General features: G+C 53.9%; 1 protein-coding gene across 1 annotated transcript in view; it reads left to right on the forward strand.

Moving 5' to 3' along the window:
- The window catches only part of PPARGC1B (PPARG coactivator 1 beta), a 101,202-nt gene extending 85,591 nt beyond the window's left edge, over positions 1-15,611 (forward strand). Inside the window, exons 5-12 of the mRNA XM_037801661.1 lie at positions 1,521-2,676; positions 3,594-3,630; positions 4,127-4,191; positions 5,357-6,158; positions 8,905-8,980; positions 11,077-11,198; positions 13,136-13,290; positions 14,235-15,611. Of these exons, the coding sequence (XP_037657589.1) occupies positions 1,521-2,676; positions 3,594-3,630; positions 4,127-4,191; positions 5,357-6,158; positions 8,905-8,980; positions 11,077-11,198; positions 13,136-13,290; positions 14,235-14,335 (2,514 nt within the window). The 3' untranslated portion in view covers positions 14,336-15,611. The remainder of the gene's footprint in view (positions 1-1,520; positions 2,677-3,593; positions 3,631-4,126; positions 4,192-5,356; positions 6,159-8,904; positions 8,981-11,076; positions 11,199-13,135; positions 13,291-14,234) is intronic.
- Positions 15,612-18,195: the final 2,584 nt, after the last annotated feature.

Raw genomic sequence — 18,195 nt, forward strand, 5'->3', positions numbered from 1 at the left:
TCTCATACCCTGTGTGAGATGCTGGGATAGAGCAGGGGCAAGGAAGATGCAGCCTGCTCTCACGGGGCTTGTAGTCTACTGGGGAGACTGAAATTTAAAAGTGAATTTTGAAAGAAGATCAACAGATTAGGGCAAGGGGCTGGAAAGCAAGTGGGGCGTCTAGGAGGTGGGGAGATGAGGTGGAGGCCCCCCCGGAGGTGATGGGGAGCTGAGAGCTGAGACTGGAGGATGGGGGCAGCCATGTTCCGGAGTGTGGGGGAGGGGAGCACAGCTGGCTCCTGGTTGTTGGAGGAACAGAAAGGAGGCCGGTGGCTGGGGCGGGGGACCAGTACAGAGTGCAGGTAGCCTGGATCGTGGTGGGCTGTGGAGGCCATGGGAAGGAGTTTGTTTTTGGTTTTGTTTTTTGTTTCTGGGAGGCCATTGGAAGGTTTAAAGTTCTGTGGGGAGCACCTAGAGTGGAAGCAAGGCCCTCCTCTGGCCTGGGCCTGGGTCTGCCAAGCCTTCTAATGAGAGATGTAATATGGGCTCCTGTTACTCAGTCCTACACTGCAACTTTTTCCTCTGGGGAGTGTTGCACAGGATTCCACACCCTTGGGCAAAATTAGGATGCGGGGACAATTGCAGCAGCCCCAGTCCCCATCAGACAGGGGCTGGGTGCAGGAGCCTCTCCCTTGGCCTGGCTTCCTCGGGAACGACCCCTCTTCCTGTGCTCCTGTCCCCACCCACCCTGGCTGACCTCCTGAAACACAGGCATGTTCTTGTGTTGCATCGTGGAGAGTGGGCAGCACTCTGGCAAGGGCAGCTCTTTGCTCTCTGGGAGGGTGGTAGCTCCCCAGAAAGGTGACACACACCTAGCAGCCACACCAGCCCCAGCAGAGAGACACAGTGCACCAGGAGGAAATCCCCTCTGTGGACAAGTGAGGAAGAAGAAAGAACAAAGCTGGTGCCAGGTGGCAGAGCCCCATCTTCTAGGCCAGTGGGCACTGGGAAGCCACTGAATGCTTTTGTTTTGTTTTTTAAAACAGCTTTTTAGGGTGCCAGTTACATATCATAAAAGTCATCTGTTTTGGAAGTGTTGTTTGATGATTTTTAGTAAATTGACAGAGCAGCTCAACCATGACCACAATCCAGTTTTAGAACATTTCCATTATCCCCAAAAGATCCCCAGTGCTCCCATTAACAGTGAACCCTGTTCCCACGCCCAGCCCCAGGCAACCACAAATCTATTTTTGGGCTCTGCTCCTGAAAGATGAGGAGCTGGGGCATGGGTAGTGGGCCTGGCAGGGACTGTAGGCGCCAGGGCCGGGGCAAGTAGACTTGTCGAGAGGCTGGTCAATCCTTTGCTCCTCTTTGACCCGGCAGCAGCGAGATACCAGACTCCATGCTGGAGGCTGGGGATGAAAGGAATGAAATCTGGCTATTCTGGTGATCCAGGGGTCTGGCCAGTGGCTGCCAAGGTGGGGCAGAGGAGAGGAACAGTGCGGTCCTCTCTCCTGACTCTGGCCTCTTCCGCTCTCTAGGTGGACAGCACCCAGGACAAGAAGGCGCCCACGATGCAGTTCCAGAGCCGGAGCTGTACAGAACTGCATAAGCACCTCGTCTCGGTGCCATCCTGCCCCCAGGCTAAAGCCCACTCCCCTGTTCGGGGCCTGCAGCCACCACCCCCCTTGAGTTCCCGGCTTTCTGCCGAGGAGGAGGAGCTGGGGGAGGACTGCCCAAGCCCCCGGCCAGCTCCGACCTCTTCCCGGACCTCTCCAGTGCCAGGCAGGGCAGGCCCCGATGCCCCAGTTTCCCAGGAGGACATGCAGGCAGTGGTGCAGCTCATCCGCTACATGCACACCTACTGCCTTCCCCAGAGGAAGCTGCCCCCAGAGCCAGCTCCCCAGCCCAGCAGCAGCCCCTCCAAGCAGACCAGACCCCTGCCCCACACCCGGCACTCCTCCAAAGCTTCCTGGGCTGAGTTCTCCATCCTGAGGGAACTTTTGGCTCAAGACGTCGTCTGCGATGTCAGCAAACCCTACCGCCTGGCCACGCCTGTCTATGCCTCCCTCACGCCCCGGCCGAGGCCCAGGCCCCCCAAGGACAGCCAGGCCTCACCTGCTCACCCATCCCCGGTGGAGGAGGTGAGGATCGCAGCTTCACCCAAAAGCACCGATCCCAGACCGAGCCTGCGTCCACTGCGGCTGGAAGTGAGAGGGGAAGTGAACCAGCCTGCCAGGCTGCAGCAGGAGGAGGAGGAAGACGAGGAGGAAGAAGACGGTGAGGAGGAAGAGGAAGATGAGGAAGAAGAGGAGGAGGAGGAAGAAAAGGAGGAGGAGGAGTGGGGCCGGAAAAGGCCGGCCCGAGGCCTGCCATGGACCAAGCTGGGGAGGCAACTGGAGAGCTCCGTGTGCCCCGTGCGGCGCTCCAGGAGGCTCAACCCCGAGCTGGGCCCCTGGCTGACGTTCACCGACGAGTCGCTGGTCCCCAGGCAGCCGCGGGGGGCTCTGCCCTCACTGTGCCTGGCTCCCAAGGCCTACGACACAGAGGGGCAGCCAAGCACCCCCACGGGGGAGGACCGTGGCCGAGACCAGCAGCTCTTCCGGGGACCCCAGATCCCAGCTCTGGAGAGTCCCTGTGAGAGTGGGTGTGGGGACACAGACGAGGACCCCAGCTGCCCGCGGCTCCCTTCTCAAGGTAGTCAGAGGTGGCGGCCTGCAAGAGAGGGGCAGGGCTGGGGCACTGCACACCCCACCGGGCTGGGAGCTGGGAGCCCTGTGCTCAAGGCCCATCGTGGGTTGTATTGTGTCAGGCAAGTCCCTTCCCTCTCTGCCCCCAAATTCCCTTTCTGTACAGTGGGACAGTGCAGTGGATCATCACAAAAATACCCATCTGGCTCCAAGCTTTTCCTCATGCACAGGAAGGTGCCATTTAATGAACAAGGACCCAAGCTCCCTGCCTTTGTGGGGCTTAAATTTTACTGGGGGAGACAGGCAATAAAGTAAGCAAAAATGGAAAGCAATTACAAATTGTAAGTGCCATAAAGAATACTTACCGGGTGATGTGACAGAAGGGGTGAGTCTATAAATTCAGCCCCACAACAAAGTTGTTCTTATCAACTATAATAGTGGCAGTAGTAATAATAATATTTATTGTACACTTAACTGCCAGGCACTGGTCTAAGATTTAACACAGATTATCTACATTTTAAGAGGAACAGAAGTGGTCAGCGATCATCCCAACTAGTTAATTCTGCACCTGTCTAGTTAGTGGCGGTCCTGGGATTCAAACCCATGGCTGCTGGACTTGGGAACTGGAGCGCTTCGCCACTGTGCTACCCTGTTTGGCCAGAAGGGGTCGCCCTTGCACCCACCTGCTCTCTGTGAACTCACGTAGACTCCACCAGCCGTCAGCATTGCAGAGACCTGGGGTAGAAGGTGGATTGAGTTGTTTCTGCCCTTGCCTAACAATGAGAGGGGCATTTGGGTCAAGTACCCAAAGGGCAGATGTGCTTTGAACCAAGGGAAGTTCGGGATTGCCTCTGGCTAGGAAACATCTGCTAGCAATGTCGTGTTGGTGAATCTGGTTTTTTTCTTTTTTTGTCTTCTTCTCAGATTCTCCCAGATGCCTCATGCTGGCCTTTTCACAGAGGTACAGTTTCAGGAATTAATTATTGATAGATTATTCCATGAAACTTTGTCTCATTGGGTATGTGGAGGAGGGGGTGGTTCGCCAGCTCCCGAGCCTGGCTCTGTCCCCAAACCCCTGTCCTGATTGCCACATGGAGCCCGTGGGAGCTGAGTCTCCCGGTAGGGAAAAGCCGACAGTGCTGCATGACCTTGGGCAAGTCGTTCCTCCATCTGGGCCTCAGTTGCAACATCTGTAAAATAAGGAGGCTGACAGTGCCTCTCCCCTCTCCACCTTCCAGCAGTCGTCTCCTGTTTGTGCTGCAGTGCTGTGCAGCTTGGAATTCTTCCAACAGCCAGGAGGGGAGGGTCCCCCCAGCAAATTATGCCCAGACCCCACCCACATCCATGGGCAGCAGAACCAGGGTCCATTGCAGTCTCCCCTGCCCCCCTTGAGTGCTCGGTGAGGTGGAGCCTGCTGCTGACCAACCTTTCCTTTCTGTCCTCCCCGCCCCTGCCAGTGACCCTCCTTTTGGCAAGAAGAGCTTTGAGCAGAACTTGACGGTGGAGCTCTGTGGCACGGCAGGTGAGCCAGGGGATTCAGCTAGTGGGGAGGACCCAGGGAGCTGGTGAGACCCCTGGCAGTGAATGCCCCACACCGAGCAGCCCTTCAGGCCACGAGGGGGTGAAGAGGTGCCCAGTTGAGCCTTCCCTGCCACCGCTCCTCAGGGTACACTGGTGTTGGAGACACGGTGAGGGCGTACGGAGGAGGGCCTGGGCCGGCGGTCAGCCGTTCAGCTGCCAGCAGCGGGCACATAAGGGGATGTCAGGATAAGAAAAGGCAGAGATGCAGCTCCTGCCCCAGAGGTGCCTGTGGCCTTGTGGGGGAGCAGAGGCACACAGCCATGACCAGTTCCGCTCACTCTCTGCTAGTTCGGAAGTCTGTGCACGAGTTCTGGGGGCACAAAGGAGGGCGAGGTGGGCAGTTGTGGGGCTGGGGGGAGACTGCGGGCTGCCCAGAGCAGGGGACATTGGGGCTGGGCTGGAAGGAGAATCATCACGAGCAAAGGCATGAAGGAGTGAAAGTGGAGGGTGCAGTGCTGGGGTCGCTGGGTGGTACGATTGGGGGTCTGGAAAGAGCAGTCACAGAAGGGCCAGAAGGCTGGGCAGAGCTGAGGAATGCCAGGCCAAAATATTTGATCTTTATCCTATCAGCATAAGAGGCCCCAGAGAGCAAAAACTGGACATTTTAGAAAGTCCCCTGTGGTACACTGGGGTATGGAGGCCAAGATCAGATGCAGGAGACTAAGGACACTGTGGTGGTAGAGCCCAGGTAGGAGATGACGAGCATCTGTGGTGCCAGCTCTGCGCCACTCCGCGAGACGCCAGAGGCAGTTAGGAGGTACGGTTTGGAGGGCTTCTTGAATTGCATGTGGAGCAAGAGGAGATATCTTGGATGACTGAGAAGCTTCTGGTACCATTATCAGCCTACAGAAGGGATGGCAAGTAGATTTCATCTCTCATGCCAACTCCAAAGAATTGAGGATGGCTGCCCATAGCACTGTGTCAAGGAGTCCCGGGCCGAGCCCAGGCTCAGCAGCAGTGCAGAGATCAGTTAGCCTTGCCTGCCATCACATTGGTTGGGGGAGCAGTCACACACATGCACTTCTTTGTCATCCCAAGCAAGGGTCTTTGTGTCCCTTGGAGATGTGCTCTTTCTCCACCTTACTTTTCTCCTCTTGCCTGGGCAGGACTCACCCCGCCAACCACGCCTCCATACAAGCCCACCGAGGAGGACCCCTTCAAGCCAGACACCAAGCACGGCCTCGGCAAGGACATAGCTCCTGGCCTCCGCTCCCCTGAGGGCCTCCAGCTTGGGGCGGCCACAGGGGCTGCCCATAGGCTGCCGAAGAAGCAGCCAGAGCGTAGCGAGCTCCTGTCCCACCTGCGGCATGCCACAGCCCAGCCGGCCTCCCAGGCTGGCCAGAAGCGCCCCTTCTCCTGTTCCTTTGGAGACCACGACTACTGCCAGGTGTTCAAGCCCGAGGGCGCCCTGCAGAGGAAGGTGCTGAGGTCCTGGGAGCCGTCTGGGGTCAATGTGGAGGACTGGCCCCAGCCAGGAGCCCCACAGGCTGAGCTGCAGGCCTCAGGCAGAGAGGAAGACAGAAGCTGCAGTGGCAGCGCCCCCACCAAAGGCAGTGTGCTGCTGAGAGACCATGAGATCCGCGCCAGCCTCACCAAGCACTTTGGGCTCCTGGAGAGCGCCCTGGAGGACGAAGACCTGGCCTCCTGCAAGAGCCCTGAGTATGACACCGTCTTTGAGGATGGCAGCAGCAGCAGCGGTGAGAGCAGCTTCCTCCTGGAGGAGGAGGAGGAGGAGGAGGGAGAGGATGATGAAGAAGAGGACTCAGGGGTCAGCCCCCCTCGCTCTGACCACTGCCCCTACCAGAGCCCCCCAAGCAAGGCCAATCGGCAGTTCTGTTCCCGCAGCCGCTCCAGCTCTGGCTCCTCGTCCTGCCACTCCCAGTCGCCGGCCGCCCGAAGGACCTTCAGGTACGGCTGGGGCAGCCTCAGGAGGGACGGTGGGCAGCTAGTGGAGGGAGAAGCCCTGGGAAAGTCATTCTCAAACTGGGGCCGCACCTCCTTGGGTGGCCCGTGTCCTTGGCCGAGGGTCCGAGGCCTCCTTAGGGCAATTGTGGGCAACTCCTGGAGACAAAGGAGGCCTGGTGCGTGGCAGCCAAGGAGTGTCCCGAAATCCTGGCCTCAGGAGAGAAATCAAACCCACTTCAGGCCATGCCTGGCCTCATGTCTAAATGAGCTTACCCATGGTCCATCTGCTTTTATATTTGTAAAATGGGTAGGTTTTTATGTGAACATATACATACCCATGCAGTTTAAAACCTATGTCACATTTACATGTAAAAGGTTAGTATAATTCTCATCCAGATTCTAAAAAATACCAGATTTCCAGATTTAAAGCAGCGATAATATTGATTCTCGTTGCTCTGTCCTGCTGATTGTGCTGGAATGTCCAGCATTCAGCCGTCCCCCTGGGTGTTCCTCAACTTTGGTGTAGAAACCATGTGTCATGAGCTTGCCTGCTCACACTTGCCCTGCTCGCTGAACCACACTGCACAGGGAGCTGGGCCAAAAGTCAGCTGGGGAGCTGGGCAGGAAGAGTGGAGCTTGGGCAGGTTTGGTGGGGGCTGGTGGCTTCCCTCTCTGACCACAGCAGGAGGCTTGAGGGGGGACCGTGCTTTCCCAGAACCCTGTGCCTGAGGTTGGCCTGGGTGACCCCTAGATGATGTTCTCGGGCCTAGAGCAGCCCGGCACAATCCCTCAGAGGAACGGTTAAAAACAGCTTGCTGGGCTCCACCCCCAGAGTTCCTGATTCTGTAGGTCTGGGGTGGGCGCAAGAACTTGCATTTCTAACAAGCTCCCAAGTGATAGTGGTAGATGGCCAGAGGACCATACTCCGAGAACCAGATTTTGGGTACTGTAAAGATACCCTTAGAAAAATGCAGCTTTATATTTATGTATCTACACCAATGGCTTTTCTTTCCCTTAAAATGTACGTATACATCTAATTGAGCATACAATTTCAGGGGGTTCGTGGACTCCCCAGAAACTTGTGTTAAGAAGCCCTGAACAATCTGTTGTTAAAATGAGTTTCCCTTGCATGTCTCTAGCAAGCCCGTCTACATAGCCAGGAACTAGGGGCCAGCGTCTTCTGCCAGCCCCCTCCCGGCCTCCCTTGCTGGCTGCTCTCCTTTCCCAGGTGCCTGCCTGTGGCCCTCGCTGGCCAGGGCTCAGCTTCAGCCCTGCTTTGCTGTGAGCAGAATCACTTGGTCTCCACCTGAGGCACTGTGCTCCGCGGTGGGTGCTCACTCGTGTTGGCATGAATTCTTCAAGGCTGGGGCACCACTGGCTACTTTCCTTTCCTGGGGTGCACAGGAGTGCTGGGCAGAGCCTGCAGGCACGGACTTTCCTGAAAAGAGGGGAACCTTTCTAGAACTCCCTATCAATTCTCCTCTTTTTCTTTTTACTTTTGGATATTCTGCTCCCTGGGGTCAATTCAGTTCCTACTCAGCAGCCAGTTTCTGGTAGATGCATTAGCCTAGGAATCAGCCTTTTCCAAACACACATTTCTTTATTTGTGCGTCAGCTGCCAGACATTGGTCAACAGGAAGCCTTTTGAACAATGCCTGCCAGTTACTGTACATCCTTCAGCCATCAGTGTCTCCCAATTCTGCTGTAAATGGGTGACAGTTCTATTATTGTAGAGCACTTTAAAGTCTGCAGGTCAAGTTCCCTTTTGTTACCCCATTTGAGCTTCGCAGATGCCCTTGGAGGGCTCATGTGCTTTTTGTACTCATTTCATAGATGAGGAAACTGAGGCTCAGAGACTAAATAGGAAAATATAGCAGGCATTTATCCAGCAGTTTCTGAGTTAAGCATTTACATGCATTTTCTGTTTTGATCCTCCCAAGTGGCCCGGGAGGCAGGTATAGTTGATTATCCCTCTTTTCTAGATGAAGGACTGAGGCTGAGAGGGTTTAAGTAACTGGCCCAAGGTCGCGCAGCAGGGAGTTGGGAGAGCCAGGATTCCAACAGGCTGTCTGGCATGGGAGCCTGTGTCCTTACCCTCTGTGCTGTATTTCCCCAGAGGAAGCAGACTGTGTGGCCGAGCCAGGACTCGGTCCAAGCTTTCCACCTCATACCCCCTCCACTCCAGCAGACCGGGTCACTTAGCCTGATGGCCGGATGGACACGCAGAGCTGTGGTGGGCAGGGAGGGAGTTGTTCCATGGCCAAGAGCAAGCCAGTAGAGAGCAGTGGTCTAGAATCAGAAGACCTGCTTCTAGCCCTGGCTTCCCCAACTTCTAGCTCTAGGCAAATCCCATATTGAACCTGAACCTCAGGTTTCTCAGTGGAAAATGGGGAAACATAAGTCCTCATAGGGTTTTTTCCAGTAGATCAGATGCGATAATGAATGTGAAGGGGCTTTTTTTACCCCTAAAGGCTTAGAAAGGCAAGGTTCACAGTCGGTCTCAGTCATCTAGTCCTGGAAGCTGGCAGAAGGAAGCCAGAGAGGCATCTGTCAAAATGTTCGGACACAGAGCCCTGGCTGTCGTTGCTGGAGGGGAGGCTGGGTTTCTGCAGGAGGGAGTTTTACCATTTCTGCCTTCCCGAGCGAGTCCCAAAGAAGCACCCCTTGCCTCCTGAGGCGCCTCTCCTCCCTGCCCTGCCGTGGTCTCCTCCTGAGAGTGAGTGCCTCTGCTTTGCTTGTTCACTAACAGATGTGAGAACAGAGGGTCGTGTTCAGAGGGAACACCAAGCATCCGGCACGCCAGGAAGCGGCGGGAAAAGGCCATTGTAAGTGACTGGGGCCCCGGAGCCCAGAGTGAGTGGGGACAAGCAGCGAGCAGTGGCATCAAGAAGCACGGGGCTTCATAGACCCAAAGCCGTTTGAGGCTGGCTGGCGAGCCCCTTGGCCTTCAGCCCCTGCCTGGGGAAGAAGGGGTGCAGCCTGCAGAGCACACATATATTTCTTTCATTTGAAAAAGCACAGGAGTCTCCAGAGGACAGCAAAGGGTGGCACCATGCAAAATCCAGCTCCGAGGCTGCTGGTGATTAGGGCTCAGCATGAGGGGCTTGACAGGTCCGAGAGGGCAGGCTGTGTAGGGGAGCAGAGCCAGCCCAACCGGGCCACCAACCAGCCCTGCCTCCAACTTCTCGGTGACCTGGAGCAGGTCCCCCACCTTCCCTGAGCCTCAGTTTACTCATCTGTACATAAGGGAACCCTTCCTAAGGGCTAAGGGACCAAGAGAGCCTGCACCTTCTTCTTCCCCAGTCCTTTCCCAGAACCAGCCTGCAGACCCTGGCCTTGTGGGCTGGCCTGGTGAACCCACTGCTGAGTACCCCACAGAGAAAAGACGGGAGGACCCTGAGCCGGGAGCTGGAGCAGCCCTTCGTGTCACTAGAGAGGAAGGAAGGGAAAGTAGGACAGACACACAAAAAGAACACGCCCACTTAATCCCCCCGTCCATGTGGTGCCTCTGGGGGCAGCCGTGAGGTGTGCATACTGCCAGAGGTGCACAGCTGTGTGCAGGCAGGTATTAGAAATCGTCTTCTTGGAACCTGCGTCTCAACCTTTAGCGGCAGTGTCATGCCCCGCACTGTTCTAGGCCTTGGGCAACACCAGGGAGCAGGACAGACGAGGTGTCCCCTCCCTTGTGGGGGCTAAAGGGGGAGAAAGGCACAGAGCCATAAACAAAGGGGCTAGCAGTGTAATTACAGATGTGGATAAGTGCTCTGGAATTAATAATGGCATGACTAAAATGAGGGAAAAAACAGTCCTGTAATGACTGTCGGGGAGGGCAGCTTCAAGGAGCTGCACCCCAAGGGCGGGAAAGGAGCCAACCGAGCACAGATTCCGGGGGAAGAGCGTTTGGGCTAGAGGCAGGCATGAGCTTTATGAATTTAAGGAACTGTAAGGAGGGAGGCCGGTTGGGGGTGGGGGTGGGTGAGGTACAGATTTTTGTATTAAGCCAGACCTAGACATGGTGTGATGTAGGTGCACGGGTCCCAGGACTGCTGACAGCAGAGCGCTTTCCTCTTGCCATCTGTGGGATGTGGGTGGGACGGCCAGAGAGTCACTGAGTGAACCCTGTTCCCATCAAAAGTCTGTCCAAACCAGAAGCCGTGGTGGTGCCCCCAGGGGCACAGTTTTCTACAAACAAGGCTGGAATTTCTCCAGCAGGTTAAGGTGACTCTTGCAACAGCAGTGGATTTAACTAGAGGAGAGGAGCAGAGATTCAGCCTGGGCTTCCCCCACTCGCTTCCTCGGCTGGGCTCTTCTAGGGGCCACCGGCATAGCACTGAGCTCCCCTGAGGTGACCTTTTGGGTTCCCGGTGTCTACTCTGTGGCCTCAGCCACCTTGCACTGCAAACCAAAGATACTGCAGGATGGGTGGCTCCAGGAGCCCTAATGCCCCTTGCTTTGCCTTTCCACCCACTCTGAGTCCTGCAGACAAGCTGATTTCCAATTGTTGCCCCATTGCCTCTTAGTTCCTCATGGTTCCACCCCCAAGCCTCCCCAACTACCAAAAAAAAAATTGTCTCAGATTTAACACAAATGCAGAAGCTACTGGACATGCGGTTATAATAATGGTGATAAGTCCTTGTTTTTCAGCCCAGTCGCCATTCATCTTCCTCCAAATCCTTCAGATAAGCAGTTGTCTTCCTTTGGGGGTCCGTCTCCCTCCTGACACTCAGCAGGCCCCCTCCTCCACGGCCCTCTGTTCCTGCAGTTGTCATCATCCTTTCTCTTGACTCCAGCCCCCAATGGTGCCGCCCGCCCAGCCAGGTGTCATGGACAGGGGACGAGGAGGCCGTGGGAGCTGGCCACCAAGGGGGCCCCAGAAGACCAGCAGTGACTGAGTCCCTCTGTGCCCCCCCTTCTCGAGCAGGGCGAAGGCCGCATGGTGTACATTCGAAATCTCTCCAGCAACATGAGCTCCCGTGAGCTGAAAAGGCGCTTTGAAGTGTTTGGCGAGATTGTAGAGTGCCAGGTGCTGACGAGAAGCAAGAGGTGGGTCCAGTTCCACCACCCCGGGGGTGGACGCTGGTGAGGAGCTCGGGTCGGGTCCAGGGCTGCACACACAGGAGGTGCCTGAGGACGTCTGGAAACAGATTTCACTGAAGCCACAGCCTAGAGCTGGAGTCAGCCCCAGGAGAGGCACCAGTAAGAGCAGCTAATATGCACCAATGGTTTTCTCAGGCCAGGCAGGTCTAGTCTCCTCTTATTTAAACTTTCCGACATACCTGCGACATATGGACTCTTATTCTTTCCGTTGTTTCCTTTTTGGGGGAATCTCAGAAAAGGTAATTGAGCAGTGGCTTAGTGGCAGAGTCAGAGCTGGAGCCCACGTGCTTAGGGTTCTGTGCTCTGGAGATGGTGCCACGACAGCACGAGCCTCTGGCGGGTGTGAGGCTACACGGGTGTCGGGACTGCACAGAGCCGCCAGCCCTTACTTTGCAGCTGCGAGTCCCGCGGCTTCTGTTCTGTTAGGCAGCCCTGGTATTTTTCTCATTCACCTGGGGAAACAGTGTTTCATCTGTAAGGACTGCAAGAAGAGAAGGTTGCATATAAATGCACAACTTAGATGTCAAAACTTCATCAGTTTTGAAGTATTTCTAAATCATTTCCCATTATACTTACAGTCTAAGTTAAGGTTTTTCCATTTTGATTTAAAATTTGTTTAAAAAAAAGCTTCAGCCAGCAGAGAGTTTCTTACGTAAGAGTCCTGACCCAACTAGAACTGTTTGGAGTTCTGTAGTGTTCAAGATATCAAATGATGATAACGTGCAAAAACAAAGCAAGTAAATTAAACTCTAAAGAGAGGGGTAATATATTAAGATTTTAAAAGCACATAACCCCCTCCTTCCCCCCCAAAAAAGTCTCGGGTTCACTACTAGTGTCAGATATTTAGAGGGGCAGCAGGGTTCAGCCTTTGCCATGGTTCAGAGAGGTGTCAGGAAGTGTGATTCAGTGGAACATTAGGCCCCTACTGTGTGTCCTGAAGAGCAGGAGAATACCACGTTGTCTCTTCCTTGAAAGAATTTACCGACGTAAACCAGTCAGGATTTCTTCTCTTCATCATGGAACCGAACAGTTCGGAGTGGAAATGACTTTGGAGCCAGTGTGCTCACCAGTTCCCCCTCTACCTTGGCAAAGTGGCTGCCTCTAGCTCTAAGCTTACTTACCCGCCACCGGCTTAGAGACCCCCAGGGAAGCATGAGCTTCCCTCACAGTGCCAGCAGAGACCCAGAGTGGATTTGGGGGAGTTTGGCTTGGGTGATGGGCTCTTCCTTGAACGTATCACTGTGGCCAGGGAGGGCTACAGTCGTGCGACTTGCCCTGGCTCCCGGAGCCGGGCTGACCACACCGAGCCATTGTCAGGGACAGGAGAGTGGCTGCTGAGCAGGCGTTTATCATGAAGGGAGGATGTGTACAAAATACTGGTGCTCTTAGAGAAGGTGACAGCCAACTTAGCAGCCAAGGAAGTGGTGTCTGAGGCCAGCTTAGATTTTGACCAGGGCCTGGTAGGATGGGGGAGTCAGTATGGCCAGTCCCAGAAAATAGGAATAATGAGGGAAACACGGGAGCGTTAAGAGCATCAGCGTTGATGTCAGGGAGGCCTGGGTTGGAATCCCTGCTCCATCACTTGCCTTTGGGCAAACTACTGAACCCTACAGAGCCTGTCTCCTTGACTGTGAGTGGACATAGGGACAGTGCCCACCTCACAGGGCTGTCTGAGGGTTGTGTGGGGCGATGTGCACAGTGACCAGTGCCTGGCAAGCCTTCACGAGACGGGCTGCTTGTTTGAGCCTTGTGTTGCCAGGGTCAGGGTGGCGACTGCCGTCATCTCTGTTTGGGGGGGTGGGGGTGGGCGTGAGAACTGTTGCTGTGTCAGTGTGGCTTTCTGCTCCTTGCCGGTGATGGACTCCCTTGGCCTGTCCCCCCAGGGGTGAGAAGTACGGCGTTATCACCTACCGGTGTTCCGAGCATGCTGCCCTCTCGCTGAGGAAGGGCGCTGCCCTGCGGAAGCGTGACGAGCCGTCCTTCCAGCTGAGCTTCGGTGGGCTCCGGCCCTTCTGCTGGCCCAGATACACTGACTATGGTAAGCACCCGAGGCCTGGCCGCCTTCTAGTGAGAGTCAGTGGTCTCCCTGAACAAGAGACAGACAGACCTGTAGCCCGTTCTGGGCATAGGGCCCGGCCCCCAGCCCTGAAGTGCTGACTGTAATAACTTGGCAGCCACTTCGCCTTGGAGGCTGCCATCTTGTTTTTCTCCTGGTTTGTAGTCCTTCTCTATTCCCAGGATTGGTGCCAAAGAGAGAGATTCAAGCCTCCCACATCCTCTTAGCAAGTCCAATCTTGTATCAGCCACTTGGCAGAACCACAGCTGCTGTCTCTTTGACCTCACAAGGCCAGCTGCCACCTTGCCCCCTTGATGGGGGCCTTCCATGGTGACCCCTCAGGGGCACCAGCCCTGTCCATTAATGGGCCACAGTGAAGCAATGCCATCACCAGGTCCTTGCCTTCTAGGGACAAGCTGGCGAAGAAGGGCGAAAAGGTAAAATCTAGGAAAAAATTGTTGGGGGTGGGGAAGACAGTCCACTGCAGCTTCTGTAGCTCAGGGATGGGTGTCAGGAGACCTGGGTGGGTTCCAGGCCAGGCAGGGTCCCACCGGCTGCATATCCCTTAGTGGGACTCAGTTTCCCCATCTGTACAGTGAGCACATTCAGTTTTATTGGTACCCATTATGAGACTTCCCCAACAGGTCATTAATGAGTAAAAAGCTGTTTGGAGAAGTATAATATCAGATGTTAGAGCTTGGAAGGAGTTTTGGGGGGCTCTTGTATGGGCCCCCCTCATTGTGCAAACAGAGCCCTGAGATGTTGATAATTACACCGGAGGTCACGCCACGGGGTGGCAGAGCTGATGTTCACAGTCCAGTGCTCATCCCTAACCTCCGAAGCCATGTCCACTCCACGGGGCTGATCCTTCCCAGTTGCTCAGTCACAGCCTCCCCCTCTTTCTGACTCCTCCACCCCCTCCCCAGATTCCAATTCAGAAGAGGCCCTTCCCACGTCAGTGAAAAACAAGTACGAAGCCATGGATTTTGACAGCTTACTGAAGGAGGCCCAGCAGAGCCTACACTGAAAACAGCCTTAACCTCCGAGGAATACCTCAATACCTCAGACAAGGCCCTCCCAATATGTTTACGTTTTCAAAGAAATTAAGTGTATGAGGAGAGAGAGCAAGCGCGAGAGAGAACACACGTGAGAGAGAGACTTGAAACTGCTGTCCCTTTAAAAAAAAAATCAATGTTTACATTGAACAAAGCTGCTTCTGTCTGTGAGTTTCCATGATGTTGACGTTCCACTGCCACGTTAGTGTCCTCGCTTCTGATGGGTTGTCCTGGGTGCCCCTCTACGTGCTGGGTCCGTCACCCATTTCTCCTTCCTCCCCAACTGACTGCCCCTCGTAGACTTGCAGCCGTGTTCACCATAACATTTTGTCTGTAGTGTGTGATGATGAAATTGTTACTTGTGAATAGAATCAGGATTGTAAACTCATTTTTAATTGAAGAAAAAAAAGTATATCCTTAAAATAATGTATTTATGGCTCAGATGTACTGTGCCTGGGATTATTGTATCGCTTCCTTGTTTTTTTTTAACTATGCACTGTCATGAGGTGTTTGCCACTCAGCTGCTCTGCTCCCCTTGCCAGGTTGCCCCAGAAGTGTGGGGGGACCGGTAGGGCAAACGTGGCCTGTTGCCAGTTAGGAGCGGTGGAAAGAGGTTTCTAGGCCTCTCCCACCAAACCATGCCAAGCCCTGCCCTGTCTCTATTGAGCAAGTTTGGATCAAATTGTCATCAGAGTGCCCATCTCGTGCCCAGCTCACACAGTGTGTTCTGGCCCATCAGGCTACCATCCTCACACACCTTGTAAGGAAGGCAGGGTGAGCTGCCTTCTTCCCTCATTACAGGTGAGGAAGGCAATGTATTGAGGGGTGATGTGACTTGCCCGAGGGTCCCACAGCCCATGAGGAGCAGAGCACTAACCCACATGGTCACATGCTCCTGCAGTAGCTGGGGTTAAAGGGGCGAGGTTTCGAGGAATGGTAGGAGTGAGTTCAGCTGCATTTGCAATGGGCTAGAAGCATAAGCGTTCATTTTAGGGGTTGAAGTCACCAGCGTACTCCCCAGCTGACATACACCAACGTTAGGAGAATTCAAACTGGCACTTGTCCAGAACGTGCCATCAGCTTGGATCCCGAGCAGTCCTGGGGTCGGCTTCCACCCGTGGGCACTCCTTCAGAGCCTCCGTGAGACACCTGGCTGTGGAGCAGACAGGCGGTCTGGGACAATCATCCATTTTTTGGTCGGTTGACAACCCATCCAACTCCCTTGAGCTAATCTCTTGTCTTCTCCTTGTCCTCATCTGTAAAATTGTTTGGGTTGGGGTGGGGAGAGGGGCGCAGGAGGAGCCAGGAGGGAAGTTGTGAGGGGAGGGGAGGGATAAGACGCTCTCCAAACTCCCTTCCAACTTAGAAAACATTTGAACTGGGCTTTACGTTAAACTTTGTGTTCTTGAGTGATGTCAAAGCAATGTCCAACTTGGATGTTCTGCAGGTGCCTTGGGGGCCATTTGTGAGGGAGCATGTGGCAGGCAGGGTAGGAGCTCATTGCTTCTGCTTTAGACGGAGCAGCTCCTCCTAGATCTCTTTCATACAGCAGGGTTCTTTGGGAAAATTTTGTATTTAGAGAAAAAGTCTTGCTGCTTTAAAAAAAATTTGAAAGTGATTCATTAAACGGAACAAGCTGATTTAATCAGTTGCTGATGCCAGGCCTAGTCCTTTGGGAGATTAGTAGTTGTTTTTCGTTTTGTTTTGTTTTAAAGATTATCAGATACCTCAGTGGGTAAGCCAATGATCTTGTCCCGGGCAGATGCTCCAAGCCCACAGAACAGGCTGGAAGAGACAAGCATCAGAGGAGAAAGGGAATTTGAGCTCCTCTATGTCAAATCACTTGACTTTTCTGGGTCTCAATTTCCTTTTCTGTGAAATGGACTAAGGGGGCAAATTAGGCAGATTGCTGCTTAGCTTCATTTGCTAAGGTGGTGTCTGGCTCACGACGGCACATACATGGCTCATGCTCCACTATTCCCCCAACCTTGGCCAGTGGCAGACATAACTAATTGATCTCAGCACCGATGTTCTTTGGGCCTGGACATGCTGTTAGAATCCCTCAACACGGTGTTCTGGGCAACCATGACAAGTCGATCAAAATTTAACCTACTTGACATTCTGATCCAATCTTTGAAAGTTTTCCATCACACCAAACTGTATTCTGGCTGGGTTTCAGCAGTCCACAATGTTGACCCATCCCTGACTGTCATGTCCTTATCTATAAAAAAAAGTTCCCCTAAAGCTATTCCTTGGCACGGGAGTTTCATACTACTGTCACAGCTCCCGCCCCCACTGTGTGGGAAGGGGGCTTGGATAGTGGACAGGAACATGTTTGGAGAAGGCAGGGCTCATGAGGATGGACCAAAAAAGGGACTCTCTATAGCACAGACCTGAACATTTTCAATTCCTTTTGTAGCTATTCACTGCCTAGCATGCAGTAGGCACACAACAAATGATTATGGAATGGGATGGAATAGGATTTAAATTCTCTGCTGCCTCTCCCCCGCCAAGTCCTGATTTGTACCAAAGAGTAAATTGATGTTTAGCACCATGGAAGATGATAGGAAAGAGTGCTAGATTCAGGGTCTAGAGAGCTAGGGTGAGTTCTGACTCCACCAAGAACATACTTTGTGACCTTTGATAAGTCCCTTCTCCTCTCTGGAGCCTCACTATGCTGAAAGGAGTTGGACTAGATGATCTCTAAGCCCTTTCTATTTGCTTCTTCCTTGATTGCACTAGGTCGGAGGTTCCGCCATGGGCTGGTGGTAGTTTAGGGTAAAGAAATGTAGGTCTTTGGTGATGCGCAGTTCACTCCCTCCCCTTCTAGATCACTTTGGATAATATAATGAAGTTGAACTTAGATATTGGCCTTTGAGCAGAGCAGAAGACCTGAGCATATAAGGTCAGGGCTGGGGCCACTGATAGGAGAGGATACCCACCAAGGGTATCAAGGATTTTCTGCTCTCCATCCCATGCTTAGAGGCTACACGTTCTAAAACTGACCACTTTGCAGACAGCCTCTTTGTGGAAGCTTCATTTGGTGCTGTGTATTATTTACTGAAGAGACTCCATGGTCTCCCCAGGAAAACTAGTCAACCTTGGTCTCTTTCCCACCAAATTAAGGAGTAACCCAGAGGGAGCAGCTGCCTTTGGCAACCATCTCATTGTAGCTCTGTCCTAGCGTTTGCTCTCGGTGATGTTTACATGTGATTGCCATAAAAGCTTACTGTAGACTGTGTCGATAGCTGCCCACGCAGGGCAGGTCGTACTGTCCATCTGTGCCGTGCTGGTGTTCTCCAAAAATGTCCAATCCAGCCACTAAGTGGAATTCTTCCATCTCCTTCCTCAGTCGATACAAGGCTGGATCAGAATCCTCCCTCTTGGGGGCTCTGGTTACCGAAGGAAAATGCATCAAAGAGGTAAAGCATCTGAGTGGATGGAGTGTAGCTAAGGCCCCCACCCTCCCTTACCCCATCACACCTTCTCCCCCCACCCCCACCCCCAACCAGAAAACCACTTTGAGTTAAAAAGCATCGGTCAGGGCACCGCACCTGCCTGGAGACCTCACAGCATTATATGCCAGCTGCCCAGGAGAGGCGTGGGAGGAGGAAGGGGGGAAGGTTCTGAGCTGCAAAGACTCAGTGCCTGGCAGGGGTGGAGATGTACTAAGTCTTTCATTGCCTATGCTTTTTGGTTTTTGAAGAGCAATTTCTCCTTGACTTCTGCATTTTGCATGCTGAGGTAGCTGTGCAGGTGGCGAGTAGAGGAGACAGGAAAGGGCACTGATCTGCATGGAAGATCGGTTTGTGGCCCATCTTAGGCCTTGGGT

This window comes from Choloepus didactylus, chromosome 13 (assembly GCF_015220235.1).
Source record: "Choloepus didactylus isolate mChoDid1 chromosome 13, mChoDid1.pri, whole genome shotgun sequence".
Classification (NCBI taxonomy): Eukaryota; Metazoa; Chordata; class Mammalia; order Pilosa; family Megalonychidae; genus Choloepus; species Choloepus didactylus.